General features: G+C 43.9%; 1 protein-coding gene across 4 annotated transcripts in view; it reads left to right on the plus strand.

Annotated features, from left to right (window-relative positions):
* The window catches only part of SCUBE1 (signal peptide, CUB domain and EGF like domain containing 1), a 226,197-nt gene that overhangs the window by 143,249 nt on the left and 64,205 nt on the right, over positions 1-18,743 (plus strand). For all 4 annotated transcript variants that reach the window (XM_068170772.1, XM_068170778.1, XM_068170786.1 and 1 more), the window contains one exon: positions 15,294-15,410. In XM_068170772.1, the coding sequence (XP_068026873.1) occupies positions 15,294-15,410 (117 nt within the window). The remainder of the gene's footprint in view (positions 1-15,293; positions 15,411-18,743) is intronic.

Here is an 18,743-nt window from a genome sequence, read left to right on the forward strand (position 1 = left end):
TAAGCACCTTCTCGTTTCTCTAGTATGCAGTCCTCTGTTCACTTCTGCCTCTCCCATAGAAGGTTTGAGGGGTAGAGTTTTTTCTACTGAAGATCAGAAGCAAGGGAGTGTATGGCTTATGGTTTTTGAAACCATAGACTGACTGTTCTTGTGGACTTACTAGTCCATTGTGCCTGCCTGACCCAAGCTCTTGCCTCCAGTCTGGTGTTCTGCTTGTTAGGAATTTCAGGACTCAGTCTCCTTGAATCTCTGTTCTCTTTTCAACAGAGATAATACAGCTCGCTCTTGCTTCTACAGAAAAACAGAAGCCACGAAGCTAGCTAGAATTACCAGAGTAACAAGTGACAGAATGAGAGGAAATGGCCTCAAGTTGCACCAAGGCAGGTTTAGGTTGCCTGTTAAAAGAAACTTCTTCACTGAAAGGGTTCTCGACCCTGAAATAGGCTGCAGAGGGTGGTGGCTCAATGCCCATCCCTGAAGGTGTTTGAAAGACAGAGATGTGGTGCTGAGGGACATGGTTTAGCACCAGACTTGGTAGAATTTAATAGCGGCTGGGGTCAATGATCTTAAAGGTCTCCAACTGCAATGATTCTAAAGTGATTCTCTCCTGCCCTGTGTAAAGCAATATTGTGGCAACATGAAAACCATCCCCAGTCATTCAAAGACCTTTGCTCTGGTGTTTGCTGTGAATCACTTCTCCAAAGTCAAACCTCTGACTTGAATTACTGTGTATGCCACACAACAACTGTGTAGCTCACATGGAAATCCACCGTTTCATGGCTTTCAGGGCTCTGTGGTGAAGCCATATTTGGCTCCTTTGCAGCTCAGGAAGGAGCTGTAGAACTTACCAAAGCAACACACTCCGTACGTAAAAAGCCCTTGAAGCTGCTGAGCTTTCTGGCAGTAGTATTTCTGTTTTCATGAGCAAGATTGCTGAGGAGGCTGGTTTCACACTGCTCTGGCCTGGAATGGCCTTCAGGAACAGGGAGGCAGAACATACACAGTGATCTGGTGAGAACATGCATTTGAAATGTGTGGATCTTACTCTGAACACCTTGCCTTATGATTCACCACACATGTTCAAGGGAAGTGTTGGGCTCTAAAGTCAGACTAGCTCATCATTGCCTCCTGGAGTATTGTGAGCTCTGGTTTTCCATTAGAACATTTCTGGAACTCTTAGATTGTTTTATTCCAATGTGAATTAAAAATGGATTCTGCAGACTTCAGTTTGGGTTCTCTTTCAAAACAGAACAAGAGGGTTTGGGTGATCCTACTCCTGGTTATCTGCCTCAAGGAGCAGAGAGGTGGGCTAGCTAGTGTTTGTTGTCCAAAGCATTTAACTTCTGTCATGCTAACAGCCTTGCAAGGGTCACTTTAAGCCAAAAGCACCTTTTCAAGATATACTTCAGGCCCTGCATTCTAGGACTCTTTCAGACTGCTTTAAAAATGTCTTTCTCTCTCTGAATGGCTTTTATTTAACTTAGAAATGCTGTCAGAAAGCCAAGTATCCTGCTCTGTATGCATCACAACCTTCTGCTTTAATCAATAAAGCATTTAAAACATATTACTAATAGGCATATTACCAGGAGGATCTCCAGCTGGGTTACTGTGAAACCAAGCTCTCACTCTAACTCTTTCTGTCAGTTTTGCTGTGCTGTATGAAATCATAAAAAAACAAGGGGAAGGAATCCCTGAGGTCATTCATGCATTCTCTCTCCCCCAAGGGCAGATTCTTTCATCTTGAGTTATCATCACTTTTGTTCATTGGGTTTGTGAATGGTGTGCTATTTCCTCTAAAAATCCCTTTTCTTCGTTTCTCTGCTGATGATAAAGGCTCTGACCTTATCCAGCATTCCTACCAATACCTTCCATTGTTTTGCTTTTCCATTTTAAATCAAAGGATTTGTCCAAGGTCAGGAGATAATGCTCCTTTGTAGTGTCCAGAGAATTCCAGGTTTGCTTAAAGGGAGCTTCTCACTTGGAAAACACACTGCAGTCACAGCCGTTAGTGCTGTTTGTAAGGGACCGGGCTGGACTCAGCTGCTGCTTCTGAAGCACCTGATGCAACCTATCAACAGCCATTGCCTTAACGTGGAGAGGAATTGAACTTTTCTGAAACGAGAGCTGTGGGACCGCTGATTCAGTGTGAGGTTCACCTAGTCGTTTCTTCCCACATGCCACATGCGGTAGCACGGAGTTCTCATCCTATTTTCATGCAAATAAAATTCTACCAATCATGAAATCGCAAGGAAATGAGGAGACAAGCATAACGGAGGGAAGAATTCCACATCCTGCCAGTTACCCTTTCTGCCTCACCTTTTTTCATTCCCTGAATACGGAGCTCTTTCAGTTTCTCCTTCATCTGTTCACAGCTATTTGTTTCTTTCATTATACTCTTCTGAATGCTCTTTCTCTATCCTTTCGGCATCGCAGAGCATCATTTGCATGAGAATAACAGCTCTCCCTTAACTGAAAATTCAAATATTTTAGTTGTGTGTTTAGTTCCTCCTTGTACTTGTCCTCTGGACCCTCTTTTGTGTCCCTCTCATGCCATGTACCATATGCACTGTCACTTGCAGTAAAGTTACTTTATGGATGGCAGCAGCAGTCTTATCTTGTGTTCTCCATCTCATTGCTTGCTTACTCGTACTACAGATTCCCTCTGCCTTAAAGGCAAACTCATTTGTGTCGTCAACAGAGTTGGGGGTTTGGAATCAGCCTTTCCTAAGTTTTAATCTCTTCAAAGTTTCAACCTTTGAGAATTAGTGCAATTTTGGTCAGAATTTGAGTGGTTTTTATCAAATGAGATAGCCTGTGTTGTTAGGCATGGGCATGCAGTTCACCTGCGTACAGCAGTGCTGTCAGTGGCTGAAATCGCTTCTGGAAGATTCTTCTATATAGCATATATGCTAAGACAAAGAGTGTACTATGCAACAACTCAGCACACCTGGCAGTCAGAAGGATCTGTGTTTGCTGGAGATTGTGCTATAACAACATGAAGGAAACAGATGCCATATCAGCACAGCCTACCTTTGAGCCAGGCTGAGCACAGAGCACTTTCAGGTGTGAGAGGAGATGAAATACAAGTTAGGAGCTAATCTGATTCCAGATCCTTTTTGTATTAAACTGAGTTCAACGTTCTGTAAAGCGAGGGAGCCAGTAAGACAGACCTGAGTAGGGCCTGGCCCTCACATAGAACTGCTCTAATACTTTAGCATTATCACTCTTTCATAATTGTAGCTTAATACTCTCACATTGAAATCCCTGGTGTTGGTTCTTATGAGGGCTCCAAAGTGCTCAAGGGATCATAGAATCATTTCAGTTGGAAAATACTTTAAAATCATCAAGTCCAGCCACTATCTAACTCTACCAAGTCTGATGCTAACCCACGTCCTTCAGCACCACATCTCTAACTCTTTTAAATACCTTCAGGGATGGGGATTCAGCTACCTCCCTGGGGAGCCTATTCCAGTCTTTGAGAATCCTGCAAAGAATCCTTACAGATTAGAGCAACTAATGGCTCAAGATTAGGCCATCTCAAACTAAAAAAACTCATGAGTATGAACACTTTTCCCTCTTCAGAGAATCACCCAATCCTGACAGCTTCCTGTGAAATCTAACCTAAGAATACAAACCCAGTAAATGCAGCCAAATCTGTTCAGGGTAGGTGAACAGGTTATATCTTGGTTCAGGCACAGTTGTAGTTGACAGCAACCTTTATTACAGCACATCTGCTAGGAACAGAGATTGATAGCAGTTTACCCTTTTCTGCCACTCTAATTGCCAGGTGATATTGCTGGGGAAAAATGGCCTAAGCTAACCCTACCTCATAGCTGCACCAGCAAAAGCAGTGAGTGCTTTCACTCCACTCTACTTGCAACCTTGGGGCCCTGAATTTAAAACATTTATTCTGAGCATAAGAGACTGTGTTGAGATCCTGTGCAAAAGTCAGACCAAGTGTAGAAATAGATTACCCTCTGATTATTATTCCTCATAACTTTGCTTGGGCTATAACTTCCCCAGACCCAAGAGCGACTTGAAATTCACAGGCCCAAACTGCTCCATGATGAAGTGCTCTTTGGCTGGCAGAAAGTTGGCCTAGAATAGAATAGAATAGACCAGACCAGGTTGGAAGAGACCTTCAAGATCATCGTGTCCAACCTATCATCCAACACCACCTAATCAACTAACCCATGGCACCAAGCACCCCGTCAAGTCTCCTCCTGAACACCTCCAGTGATGGTGACTCCACCACCTCCCTGGGCAGCCCATTCCAATGGGCAATCACTCTCTCTATGTAGAACTTCTTCCTAACATCCAACCTAAACCTCCCTGGCACAGCCTGAGACTGTGTCCTCTTGTTCTGGTACTGGTAGCCTGGGAGAAGAGACCAACCTCTGCCTGTCTATAACCTCCCTTCAGGTAGTTGTAGAGATCAATAAGGTCACCTCTGAGCCTCCTCCTCTCCAGGCTAAGCAACCCCAGCTCCCTCAGCCTCTCCTCACAGGGCTGTGTTCCAAGCCCCTCACCAACTTTGTTGCCCTTCTCTGGACACGCTCCAGCATAAGCTTCTCTAATGTGGTACAGATTTGGGAAGTTAAGCCCAACCACCCATTTCTGCTGAATCCAGACAGCCTTAAGCTACTGCAAATGACTTCCAAAAGAAAGGCAGCTCAGTTCTAGGGTGGTTTAACTTGTCCTCTGGTCAGTGTTCTCATTTGACCAATCACAGGAGTTGGGTAAGGAAAAAAATACTATTTCCTGTTTCAACTCTTCCTTTCATCTGTAGTTACTGCTCACAATGTCAGCCCCAATGGTTTGGAGGAATTTGGCAAACTTATAAAACACCTTTGTTTTGAGGGAGAGCTATGTCATCTTCTCCCCTGTAAACTAGTTGCTGATTAGTATAAAGTAGAGAGGGAGGTGGGCACACACTGCCCGTGTTGTGCTGTATGCATTTCACTGTCTCTGAAGTGTGAATCCCAAACCTACAGGCGTGACCAAACCTAAGCTTTTGCTGCCTACCTGTATCTGCAAAAATCCCTTCTCTTCCACACAAGGCAATAAGAGAGGAGGCGAGTCTAACCTTCCTCTCTGGTTCAGAGCAGATGGCAATCATTAGCTATACAGAACTTGTTCATTTTCTTTCTTCCAAGAGCAATGTGCTCAATGGAAGAGGCTGCTGTTGGCTGTCCCTGAAGAGGCAGATGATCAAGACAGCAGCTGCTGCAAAACTTCCTTCAATGTAGGTGATGACATAAGTGACATCCTGTTCAATATCTGTATTGATGATCTGGAGGGCTCCATCCTGTTCAATATCTTTATTGATGATCTGGATGAGGGCATTGAGTCAGTCATCAGTAAATTTGCAGACGACACTGAGCTGGGAGCAGATGTTGATCTGTTAGAGGGCAGAAGGGCTCTGCAGAGGGACCTTGACAGGCTGGACAGATGGGCAGAGTCCAACAGGATGGCATTCAACAAGTCCAAGTGCCAGGGGCTGCACTTTGGCCACAGCAACCCCACGCAGAGCTACAGGCTGGGGTCAGAGTGGCTGAGAGCTGCCAAACAGAGAGGGACCTGGGGGTGCTGATTGACAGCTGCCTAAACATGAGCCAGCAGTGTGCCCAGGTGGCCAAGAAGGCCAATGGCATCCTGGCCTGCATCAGAAACAGTGTGGCCAGCAGGAGCAGGGAAGTCATTGTGCCCCTGGACTCTGCACTGGTTAGGCCACACCTTGAGTCCTGTGTCCAGTTCTGGGCCCCTCAGTTTAGGAAGGACATCGAGAGACTTGAAGGTGTCCAGAGAGAGGCAACAAGGCTGGGGAGAGGCCTTGAGCACAGCCCTGTGAGGAGAGGCTGAGGGAGCTGGGGTTGTTTAGCCTGGAGAAGAGGAGGCTCAGGGGAGACCTTACTGCCATCTGCAACTACCTGAAGGGAGGTTGTAGCCAGGAAGGGGTTGGTCTCTTCTCTCAGGCAACCAGCACCAGAACAAGAGGACACAATCTCTAGCTGTGCCAGGGGAGGTTTAGGCTGGAGGTGAGGAGAAAGTTCTTCACTGAGAGAGTCATTGGCCATTGGAATGTGCTGCCCAGGGAGCTGTGTAGTCCCCATCCCTGGAGGTGTTCAAGAGGGGATTGGATGTGGTATTTGAAGCCATGGTTTAGTTGGTCATGAGGTGTTGGGTGATAGGTTGGACTTGATGATCTCTGAGGTCTTTCCAACCTTGGTGATTCTATGATTCTATGACTTTCCTCTCCATTTTCTCTTGAGGCTAGGTCTGATTTCCCTTGTTTTCATTACATGTGGCCACTTTTGGTCTTGAGGTTCCTTTGCATAAGGCTTCTTTACACACATTATTGAAAACTGCTGTTTCATTTTCAGCTTTTTCACTCCTTCTAGTCATTGTGTTATGATCAAGAGCTGGTAAACAAACAGGGCTTCCTGGATCCTGTTCACTGCAGACTGCCAGAAAAGACCAGAGAATCGCTTCTCCATATCTCTACAGGAGACACCTTGTTGCTAGTTGGCTTACTTTTGCTTTCATGCCTTGTGGCTTAAAGCCTCTTCATGACAGAGCTGCTTCTGCTCAAAGGAAAGTGATGTTGATCCCTGGTGCAATATTTCTATGCTTTTTGTACTTTATGTTGATAACACAAAGTTAAAATTATCCTTCTTCATGGAGAGGTCCACGCAGCCCTCCTCTGTCTTGTATCTTAGTCAGGATGTAGCAGCACAGGTCAGCACAGCAGAAATACACTACACTGACTGGTAACACTTCACTCACAAGAAACCCATGCAATGCTAGAGGCTTGTGGAAAAGTGGCTTGAAAGTTGCTTGGAAAGATCTTGGGGTACCGGTCCACAACTGATTGAATGTGAGCCAGCAGCGTGGTCAGGCAGCCAAGAAGGCCAACAGCATCCTGGCTTAGACCAGAAATAGTGTAGCCAGCAAGACCAGGGAAGTGATCTTACCTCTATACTCAGCATTGGTGAGGCTGCACCTCGAGCACTGTGTTCAGTTTTGGAGCACTACCAGGAGGACATTGAGGTGCAACAGCCTGTACAGGGAAGGATAGTGAGGCTGATGGCAGGTCTTCAACGCAAGTCCTGTGAGGAGTGACTGAGGGAGCAGTGGTTGTTCAGCCAGGAGGAAACTGAGGGAAGACTTCATTGCTCTCTACAAGTGCCTGAAAGGACATTGTAGTAAGTCAGGGGCCAGCCTCTTCTCCCAAGCAACAAGTGACAGGATGAGAAGAAAGGGCCTTAAATTGGACTAGGGGAGGTTTAGATTAGGTATTAGGAAAAATTTATCCACCAAAAGGGTCATCAGGCACTGGAAGAGGCTGCCCAGGGAAGCAGTCAAGTCACCATTCTAGGAGGTGTTAAAAAGACACTTGGATGTGGTGCTTAGGGACCTGGTCTAACAGTTACACAAAGGGAGATGTTAGACTATGGTTGGACTCGATGAGCTTGAGATTGTTTCCAGCCTGGCGGTTCTGTGAGCTTGGTGGCTTGCAAAACAGCATTTGTGCTTTTAGAGAGCAACAGTACAAGCTCAAGTTACATTCAGCATCTTTTCCTGACAATTCTTTGTGACTGCCACCTGGCTCAGCCTGCTTGAGCGTGGGCAGGACTACACCTTCACAGTGCAAAACAGGGTGTTTGCTTCTTGATGTCTTGCCTGCCACCCAAAGCAGCTTATTTTGACTTGCATCTTCTTAAAAACCCATGATTGATCACTTGGTGACTTGTGCATTTCATTCCTTATACCCATGTGTAGCATCTTCGGGGGGGGGGGTGGGGGGTGTAATTATTTTTAGGAGAATAGTTTGATAATTAGTTACCTTAGGCAATTTTTTGTCACACTGAACAACATATCAAAAGTTTTAGCCAAGCAAGACCGGGAAAGCAAAGTTCTCTGTAAGTGCAGGTGTATGCATACAGCCCAAAATGTGTGAGATTAATTTGTTAAGTAAAACAGAATTAGAGCAAATCTGAAGTTGCTTTCCTTGGTTAAGACAAAACAGACACCAACCTGTCTGTTATATGATGATTTTTTGTATTAGGCTCATCTAAAGGATTTGAGGAGGAGATAGAAAAGATGAAATTCTCTTGTCTGTGTTTTAAGTTACATTTGAAGAGGAATAAATGCTGTTAGGGTAAAAAAAGTAGATTAAGAATGGGGAGTACCGAGTCTTCCCTCTAATTTTAGTACTATTGGCAGCAATAAAAGTGCTATCTTACATTTATAGAGCATATGTGCTAATGAATTTCAAAGCGTCCTGAGGCTGTAGGAAACAGTGCATCTCCTTTAAATGAGGGGCCTGGGGCAGAATAACATTTGTTGTGAGCTATTTTCTAAGAGTGGCACAGCAGCTCCAATTCTCCAAACATGAGCATTTCTTATTAGAAAAGTCATAGAATCACAGAACCATAGAATATCTCAAGTTGGGAGGGACCCATCAAGATCATCAAGTCCAATGCTCTGCTCTCCGCAGGGCTCCTGAACATGAACCCAAATGACTAAGAATGTCATCCTGGCTCTCCTTGATCTGTGACAGGCTTGGTGCTGTGACCAACCACCTGTCAGTGCAGAGCCTTTTCCTGATGTCTAATCTGAACTTCCCCTGATGCAGCTCCACTCCATTTCCCCATGTCCTATCACTGGCCACCAGAAAGAAATTCAGTAGCTTCCTGCCCACTGCCCATCTTGAGGAAGTTGTGTACTGCAATGAGGTCACCCCTCAAGCTTTTGTTCTCAAAGATGCATAAGTCAAGAGTCCTCAGCCACTCCTCATAAATCCTGTCAAGACTTTGCATCATCTCATTCTCCATTGGACACACTGCAGTAGTTTGATATCTTTCTTATACTGAGGCACCCAAAACTCCACGCAGTGCTGGAGGTGGGGCTGTACCAGTGCAGTATAGAGTGGGCGAATCACCCCCCTGGGCCAACTAGCGATGCTGTGCTTGACGCACCCCAGGACACAGCTGGCCCTTTCAGCTAGCAGCTGAAACACTGGGACACACTATTGACTCACATTCAACCTCCCATCAACCCAAACCCGAAGATCTCTTTCCACAGCGCTGCTTTCCAGCCTCTCTCTTCACCCAGTTTATGTGCACAGGCAGCATTTGTCCATCTTTGGTGCAGAATCTGCCACATGCCCTCGTGACTGTCCAGCTCTCTGGTCTATGCAGATCTCTCTGTAAGGCCTCTCTACCCTTAAGGACGTCCACAGCTTCTCCTGATTCAGTCACACTGGGGATACTAAATGTGTGAGATATGTATCACCACTACAAATGTATCAGATTCCAAAGAGATCTTGAGCTTGAAGAAGATTTTGAGTAGCTGTGAACTGTGCCCTTTAATTTGGCATGCTGTTTGCTGTGTTCGTGGTACTTCCCTCCTCACTCCTCCCCCACAGTAGTCTTTATCAGAAATTGAAGTGAAACTCAAATTCTTTAGTCTCTGTAATATCTATGAATTAGTTTTATTGAATCATAGACCCATGTAAGTTGGATGGGACCTCTGAAGGTTATATCATCCAACCTTCTGCTCAAAGAAAGGGCAACTATACCAGGCCACTCAGGGCCAGTTGTGGCTTTATTATCCCCAAGGATTTAGATTCCACAGCCTTCCTGTGTTGGACCACACTTACAGGGACAAATTTGTACTTTGTATCAAGATGGAATTTCCCATATTTTAGCTTATGTTTCTTGCCTCTTCTAGTATACCTCCAGGAAAAGTCTCACTGTGTCTTACTTATACTGCCCCATTAGATAGCTGTAGACAGAAATAAGATGACCTCTGAACAGCTCTCACCTTCTCAGCTTATTGGTGTGCTCCAGCCACTTAAACATAATCTTGGTAGACCTCTACTGAATTTCTATCAAGCCTTTCTTGCGTTACAGTGCCCAGAACTGGACACAACACTCCAGATGTTGCTCCAAGCATCAATTAGAGGAGTAAGGTCACTACTGATCTTCTGCTTGTACTCTTTCCAATACAAACTAGAATGTTGTTGGCCTTCTTTGCCTTAAGGAAATGCTTCTGACTTTCATTCAACTTGTTCACCAGGGACCCCAGGTCTTTCTCCAGTACTGCTTTCTAGACAGTCATTCTATGACTGTTCTGTTGTATGGGCTTATTCTGTCCTTTCCCTCCACTGCAGCTTATGATGTTCCCTCAGGCCATTCTTTCCATCCTGTTAAGTCCCATAGACCTGCATCATTTTGTTCTTCTTTGCACCCTACCTCAGGTCCTAAAACATTCTTTTGAATCTTAGTTCAAATTGACCCAGACTGTCAAAGTGAATAATCAAGTTGCCAAGATGTGCTGGATTTCTGAGCAACACCCAGAAACTCACATCATGTTCATTTGATCACAGAGATAATGTCACAAAAGTTGGAGGCAGACTTTGGAGACGCCTGTCTTCGAGACAGCTTTTAAATGGCTCTGTGAAATAATTGACTACTTCCCAAACCCAGATTTTAGTTGAAGCCTGTATTGGAATAGTTGTGTTTACCTGCTTCATAAAATAAGTTGGAATATAGATTTTTTGGAAGTGCTCCCAACCCATGACATGTGTTCAGGGTTTCAAGCATTTAGTGGTACTCAAAACCAAATAAATCCTTTCTGATGTCAGTCTTCTAGGAAAGCAACCAGGCTCTGTTACCATCCCGTGGAGATTCTACTGTAGTTCAGAGACATCAGAACTAGAACTCAGAGAACTGCTCTTGCACTGCTAAACTCCGCAGACACTGAAGTGACATGTTAAAGGACTGAATGAATACCCACATAACTTCACCTGGTAACTTAGCCGTTCCTGATCCAGTGCTGAAGGGCCCACAGCTCAAGCTTGGTCTCTTTTATAGGCTATTCTAATATCCAGAAGCAGTGCATGTTCCACAGTGCAATGGGCCATTGTTAAAACAGGAAATACCCTCGTTGTGTAAGCCACAGGTATACCATGTTGACAATTGTTTTGGTTACTTCCTGTCTATAGATCCAGGGAGCAGATAATTTAGAAACTGTTCCAGAATTAGGAGCTTATGGAGGAAGAACACAATGTAAGCTGTCTCCATGGAAAAGACCTTTGAGATCGAGCCTGAGTCTAGATGTCCTTTCCTTTAGATCCTTGTTTCTGTCTAAGTTTTCCAGTGGGAATTCATGAAGGATGTAGGTGGGGCTGCAACCACCACTTTAAATTGCGGTCAATGGCTTGATGTCCAGATGGAGACACATGACAAATGGTGTCCCTCAGGGGTCTGTATTAGGACCAGTGCTGTTCAGTGTCTTCGTCAATGATGTCAAGAGCAAGATTGAGTGCACCCTCAGCAGGTTTGACTAGTTCAATTGATAAGACTGAGAGACTGGATGCTGTCCAGAGTGACCTAGACAGGCTGGCAAAGTGGGCTCAGGTGGTGAGGTTCAATAAAGTGAAGTGCAAGGTCCTGTACCTGGGTCAGGGCAATCCTCAGTACCAATACAGGCTGGGGAATGAGATTGAGAGCAGTCCTGCAGTAAAGGGCTTGGGGGTCCTGGTGGCTGAGAAGCTGGACATGAGCTAGCAATGTGCACTTGCAGCCCAGAAGGCACACCGTATCTTGGACTGCATCAAAAGAAGCGTGGCCAGTGGGCTGAGAGAGGAGATTCTTCCCCCCTGCTCTGGTCTGATGAGACCTTACCTGGAATACTGTGTCCACGTTTGGAGTCAGGAGGACATGGGCCTGCTAGAGAGGGTCCGAAGAAGATGATCAGAGGCCTGGGTTGCCTCTCCTACAAAGACAGGCTGGGAGAGCTGGGTTGTTCAGCCTGGAGAAGAGGAGGCTCTGGCGAGACCTTATTAGCAGCATTTTAGTATCTGAAGGGGACATGCAGGAAGGCTGGGGAGGGACTGTTTGGAAGGGCTTGTAGTGATAGAATGAGGGGCAATGGTTTTAAACTAGAGCAGTGTGGATTTAGGTGAGAGGAAATTCTTTACAGTGAGGGTAGTGAAATAGTGGGACAGGCTGCCCAAAGATATGGTGGAGGCCCCATCCCTGGAGACATCCAAGATCAAACTTGATAGGGCCCTGAGCAACCAGATGGAGATGTCTCTGCTTACTGCAGGGGGGGTTGGGCTGGATGACCTCTAGTGGCCCCTTTCAACCCAGTGCATTCTAGGACTCTATGAAATTCACAGTGAAGTCTGGCTATTTCAGATGGTGAGTTATATCACAATTCAGAGGAATCTAAAGGTCAGTTACATGATGCTGCTTCTTTTGTATCTTCCAGTTCTTTTCCTGTCCCTCATCAGAAAACAACAAAAATGTGCTAAGGAGTCTAAACCAAACAAAAACTTTGAAATAATACTAAATATGCTTAGGTTACCCTTTGCAGAAGGGAAAATGAGAGTGGAAAAGAGTCTGTAGGTTTAGTTTGATCATGAAGATCTGAACCAAAATTTGAACACCCTTTCTTTCCTTTCTATGTAAGCATAGCTATTCCAATGTGATAACTTGGAAATGAGTAATTTGCTTCTGTTCTTCATTTGACAGCTTAAAACTTGTGTATTCATTTCAAATATGTACCAAAGTTTGGTAGCAGTGAGGTGAAGAATGAGTTGAAGTAATTTCTGACTGAAACACAGGGGGTGACACTCATCAATTTGTGTTGTATGTAGGCCTCAGCTGTTCTGTTTGCTGTAGTTCCGCACACCTCTTTCCCACACTCTGCTCTTCATGGTCACTTTCTTTTACCATTATTTTCTCACAACCTTGAGTTTAAGGAATGTCATCATCCCTTCGATTATCCAAAATATTAGAGGTGCTGTCAAACATCCCTTTGCACATTTGGATATTCATTCTGGTCAGTTTCATCATGCATTAAAGTCAGAGTTACCAGGAAAGTTGAAGGGCATTTATCACTTCTGGTTTGTTTTACCAAGTTTCTAAGAAAGAAGCAAAACTGACTTTATTCCATTTATTTATACATAGAAATACCTCTTGTCCACTAAATGACCATTACCCTATAGATCCAGTCATCCATGCCACGGGAAAAAGCCTGTCTGGTCTATTCATTGTCACTGGATCTCATCCAGAAAGCAGCATTATTGCTGCTGGTGTTCATCTTGTGTTGATGAACTGGGCTGAAGGACTCTTCATAGGCCAAAGTTAATCTGTTCATGTAATACTTACAGTGTCATGCCAAACCTACACCTCCAACACCTTTTTCTGGTTCTTAGACCTTGAGCCTTTTCTCCTGGGGAGTCATCCTACCATTAAATGGTACCCAAGTAAAAGAGAGTTAAATTACTTGAAACTTTTTCCCTTCTCTGAAACACAGAATCATTTCTATCTGTTGGCATCCGAGGACAAAAACACACACATGCAGAGACGAGCATCCATTGTCATTTACAGTGGAACTCCTTAAACAGCAGTCCCTTCCCAGGGGGGTAAATGAAAATCAGAGCTGTTAGTTAAACAGCTGGAGTCCTGCAAGTCGTCCCTAGGGTCAGCAAGAACTCCTTCTGAAAATAAGGAGTTGCAGACTCAGCTCCATTTTCAGAAAGGACCCAGAAACCCTGCCCATCCCTTTGCTGCTGTGCATCCTGGCAGTTATCTGCAAGTCCATTTGTATACTGATTGCTTTTTCTACATGATGGTGCTGCTTAGCACACGAGGCACAGAGTTTCTGAACCTGTCTGGCAGGGCATACGTGAGTGTATATGGGCAGCAGAGTTCTGTCCCGTTGCTGTTAAGGCATGGGTGTCCCAAATCTCTGCTTTTGGTTTGTTTGTAAGTGCCACAGCTTATTCCACAGCTGATGGAGAGGTCTCTGCCCATGCAAAGTTATACTTTTTTTCCTCTTATTTTGAAGCAGTGCAGTCCCTTCAAAGGGCCAGCCACGTTCACCTTGAGGGAATTTGCAGAGACTACTTTAAAATAAAAACCTTTCTGTACCATTCAGTTGAAAGAGAAAAGCCTTTTCTGCTCTGTGTAAATAATTTTTGATCAATGTACTGTTCTAAGGCAACTCCTGATTAGCATATCCTATAGATTATTGTCAGAGCCTGTCCACAGGGTACAATTGTAACACAGGCTGTGAATATTCAGCAATAGGAGTCTGTAAATCTAAGTAAGTAATGACAAAGCCTCTATAGGGAATGCCAGAATGAGGTGAGCCGAGTAGAATAAAGGCAGTCTTGGGGGGCAGGGGGTTATTTTAATTTAATCAAAGCCAGAGCAACTGAAAAAGATACTATTAAATGGCCCTGCTCTCTGAAGGAAATACTTCTCAGATAAATGCGGAGCTCAGACTAATGTGGTAAGTTGGCATCCTTACATCCACTCTGCTCTCTGGATCAAAGCAAAGTTACTCATTTCACTTGCCTTTTATCTGCTTCATGGATGTGTGTGTAGGTATGTGTGCGGATGCATGCGGATGGGGTGCACGTGGGCACACACAAGTAGCAGAGAGCACTGGTAACGAGGGAGGGGTTTGTGCTTTTTCTGTCGTGAAGTTGAAGATGGTTTGTTTGGTTTTTAATATACTTGTGCCTAGTAGTCATTGCTCAATATTGTAAAAACTCCAAACCATTGCAGCTCTCTCTTGCCTGTATTTGCCCAGCCACCCTTCTACATACTACAAGCACTGGGAAATTTCAATGACACAGCTCGGAATGGGTTCAGTGACCTCAATTATGCCCTCCCACCCACTCCAAACTCCTTTCAATTTGCAAAAAGCTTTAAGTGGACAAAACCCAGATGCCTTTTCCTTGTAGTTCAGTAAGAACAGATTGGGCATGTAGATTCTTGTCAAAGTGATATATGTAGTTCATTTTCCATTAACTCTTTCTTAACTAAGGATTTTAAATTCCCAGTTCCAGGTCTAGCACTCTGCTTTGCTTGCTGCTGCTTTTTAAAGTTCATTATGCCTGCAACATCATTGCAAAAAATGAACCTTAAAAAGCCTGGGTGAAACAGTGACTGAATGTTTGGTTCTGTTTTAAAAGCAATCACTTTTTTTTACTTGTTTCGTATGCAATAACCCATCCTATTGTCTGAGACACTTCACAAGCACTAACTAAATAAAACCAACACAAACACCGGTTTTGGGGGTGAGAAAAACAGTATATGGGCCCCGATGACCCTGACAGCTTGCTTGAATTGGCTTGCTTAAACTTAGGCTGCTTTCATAACATCAGAATATTACCCCAAAGAGTTGGTGCCTCTCCCCTCCCCCAGAACATTTCATTCCACTCCCTTTCTCCCTTTCTCTCTCTCTCTTTCTCTTTTATTCTGCAGAAACATGTGCTGTCAATAATGGAGGCTGTGATCGGACTTGCAAGGATACTGCGACAGGGGTACGATGCAGTTGCCCAGTTGGATTTACCCTGCAGCCTGATGGGAAAACGTGCAAAGGTCAGCTTCTGTTTGCTTTGCAATGCATCATTTGCCTTTAGCGGTTCCAGTGCAAGCTGTAAATACTCAGTTATTAAATCAATGCTTGTAAGTTAAGGCAATGCTGGCACAGTGATTGCAATTGACTTCATTAGCTTTCTCCTTTCCTAATTTTTCTGTATTTACTTATTTCAATCATTTTTCTCTCAGTTTATTAGAGGGGTTTATTACTGCAAAGAAATGAGATACAGAGGTCAAACCGTTTCAAGCTGGCCAGAGCTGTAAAGGAACAACTCTGTGCTGCAAAAGCCTTTCTGTTTCAAAGGACAGTCTGATACCCTTGTAAAACTTCAGTCATCTCATAGTCTCTACATTTGTCTGTTCCAAAAGCAAGTTAAAATTCTCAACCAGTACTTTGTTGCTTGCATACAATCATTTGGTTATTTCTCAGTGACACCAAGCAAAAGACGCAGAAGTATCGCTCAAAAAAAGTCCATTTATGTCCCTTCAGAACATAAGTAGCCAGCTACAATAGAAAACCAAAATAACATTTACTAGTGCATGGGTCTACAGCAAACAGCTGATGCGCGGATTCTACTGTTCCAAAGGCAGCACAAGGTCCTTGGCATTTTGTCCTACATGAGTGTGGTGAAACAGAGGTCAAGGAAGAGAGAAAAGAGCATCTGATATCACTGTCAGCATCTGTTCTCAGTTAAGGAGGCAGGGATAGTTCTCAAATATCCCTGCAGAATCACACTCAGGGCACTTTGCATGCAAGTAGTTTTGGGTACATGTTAGTAGGACTTTGCCTTCCATCAACTTTTTCCCCATCTTCATGTGTATTCCTTCCGAGCACCATTTCAAGAGACTCGGTGGTGGACATCCAGGAGGACGTCAATACATTGTTCTCACAGAGAATACTTTCTTATCAGTCAGTGACTTAGCATATGTTGACTTAACTTGCTGAGACACTACTGGGACATTTATCCTGCAAAGTAACCAGAACTATTGGAATATCTTCAGCCCAGGGCTTGATGTTACTTGAAATAGTAAAAGCCACAAAACTAAACAGAACATGTGTGGTTTCCTCTTGCTCCAGTCTAAAAAGTCCCAGTGCTTGGGCATGCTCTGATAGTATTTATAGAAACAGCAGTCTGTTTGCCTGTTTATTGGGACATAAAGCATTTAAACTGCCACTGAACACAACGGTAGTGGTTCGATGTGAGCACCCATCAAAGATCAGTCGCTTCAGTTCCAGCCACAGAAAAATAAATCTTTTTTACAGGCAGCCTAGCGAAACCATAGCAGAGCAGTACCAGAGGTTACTTGCAAAGGAGACATTTCACTGCTGCAACATGCAGCTAGGGTTGAGCACAGTGTTTGTTATTGAAATTGCATCATGAAAGAGAATACTAATTCTAGTTCAAGAGTTGGGCCACAGCACCAATGCAGAGCAATATTTATATAATAATCCAGTCTGTAATGAGTGCTGCAGACCAAATTAACTACCCAGCTGGTCCTCAAACCGAATACCCAAGCTCTGAGCACTTTCACACTTTTTGCTTTTCCCCTCCTTTATGAGAAGAAAATAAAAGAAATAGAATGTGTGGGTTTAGGATGCTGCAGATTCCTCCTTACTTAAATATGCAGCAACTGGAAACTGCCTGATGTGGCATGACGAACAAAACGAGCCTTTTCCTTCTAATCCTTATTGACAGTGTAGGAAATGATCTTAATCATAAAGTGGTAAAATACATGTTTTGCTTTAATGTAACTGTAATTAACACTCATCTAATGCATTTCATGGCTGGTTTCTGCTTCTCTGAAGCCAAAGTAACTTCACATTTAAATCTGTGCACAAAGGATCCTGCACTGTAACTGAGCAGTGAAGCTGCTTTCTCAGGCAGCTGCAGGCCAGACTATTCTCCTCTACGATTTACATCTTCTGAGTGCAAGAGTGAGCATTCTGATGGAGTGACAGCGATGTTGCCTCAGCTCCTTTTGCTTATGAGCAAAGTCTGGAGAAGGCTGGGGTGGGGAAATTCGGTATGCATGTTTCCCTTCCCCCTGAGTTCTGTAGGAAATGAAAGAGTGATCAGATCAATTTTTCTCCATTTGTTTTTGCTTTGTTGTGTTGATTTTTTTCCCTTTACCCTTCTTAATCTGACTGGCCCACAGTATCTCCTGTCTGCAGTTCATTTTTTTCCTTTGGATGTAACATTTCATATGTGTAGTAAGACCAATGAATTATCTACCAGATGCCCTTTAAAGCACCTTCAAGAAGCTGCCACATCCTGTCTGTCCTGGGCAGAGTGTCCAAGCCCATCAAGTTCATAGTATCTCTCAATGAGGTTCTTCATGGAAGCATTATTTTAGAGAAAGGTATGCCATCATCTGCTAAAGGAGAGAAGAGGGACAGGGCATGTCAGAAAAGCTGGTGAAAACTGGAGGGATAATTAATATATTAGCCAAAAAAGTGCAATGGTGGATTGAGCAAAATGCTTCATATGCTTGAGTTGAATTTAGTAAACAATGTTGGCCCTAAATAATGTTTTTACTGGAAAGGCTACGGGGTTTCAGTCCAGGTTGGCATCTTCCTCTCTGGGACATTTTACATAGTGCAGCTACTGTGCAGAATTATGTGGTTGCTTATACTGAAGAGGCTTAAATAAGACTCAAAGGAACATTGAACTTTTGAGTACTCCATGGTGCAGGTTGTGTGATTTTTTTACTCTCTGACTTTTGCTCACTTGCAAGTGATTGCCTCAACGGTGCGCTTTTGTCGTGCTGCTATGTTATGGAAGCCTCTTGCCACTTTTCTGCCTCATTTTTCACAAGGAAATAACATAAATTGAAGAACATCCTTATTTTTAGATCAATGACATAAAAATGGTATATTTTCTAAACTCCAGAAATCCCTGCATGGTTTTGTAACAAATCAGAACTATTCTCTTTGAGTCACTGTATGGACATGTAGTGGGGGGAAAATTGGCAGTCCAAAATGTTCTCAGGTCTTTGTTTAGTAGTTTGGAATTTTATTAGCTGTTTAGTAGAGGGGGGGGGAAAAAGTCAAGTATACACAGGTATTTGCAGTGTTGTAGTGCATCTTCTAATACTCAGTCGTAAATGCTGGGATGGTTTCAAACTATAGAACAGAACTGAATCAGGACCAAGCTCTGAAATTCATCCTGGCCCTTTCCCAATGTTTCAAAGACTGGAGATTGCAGGAAAGCAATTTCCAGGTGCAAGGGATGGACCTTCAGCAGTTTTGGATCACAACCTCTTTCACAGGCTCAATGAGAAACGACATTTCATTGTACCTCAAAGAATCAAGCTCCTTTTAATGCAGAATGC

This window comes from Melanerpes formicivorus, unplaced genomic scaffold (genome assembly GCF_026170545.1).
Source record: "Melanerpes formicivorus ecotype bairdi unplaced genomic scaffold, bMelFor1.0.p_v2 SCAF_3, whole genome shotgun sequence".
NCBI lineage: Eukaryota > Metazoa > Chordata > Aves > Piciformes > Picidae > Melanerpes > Melanerpes formicivorus.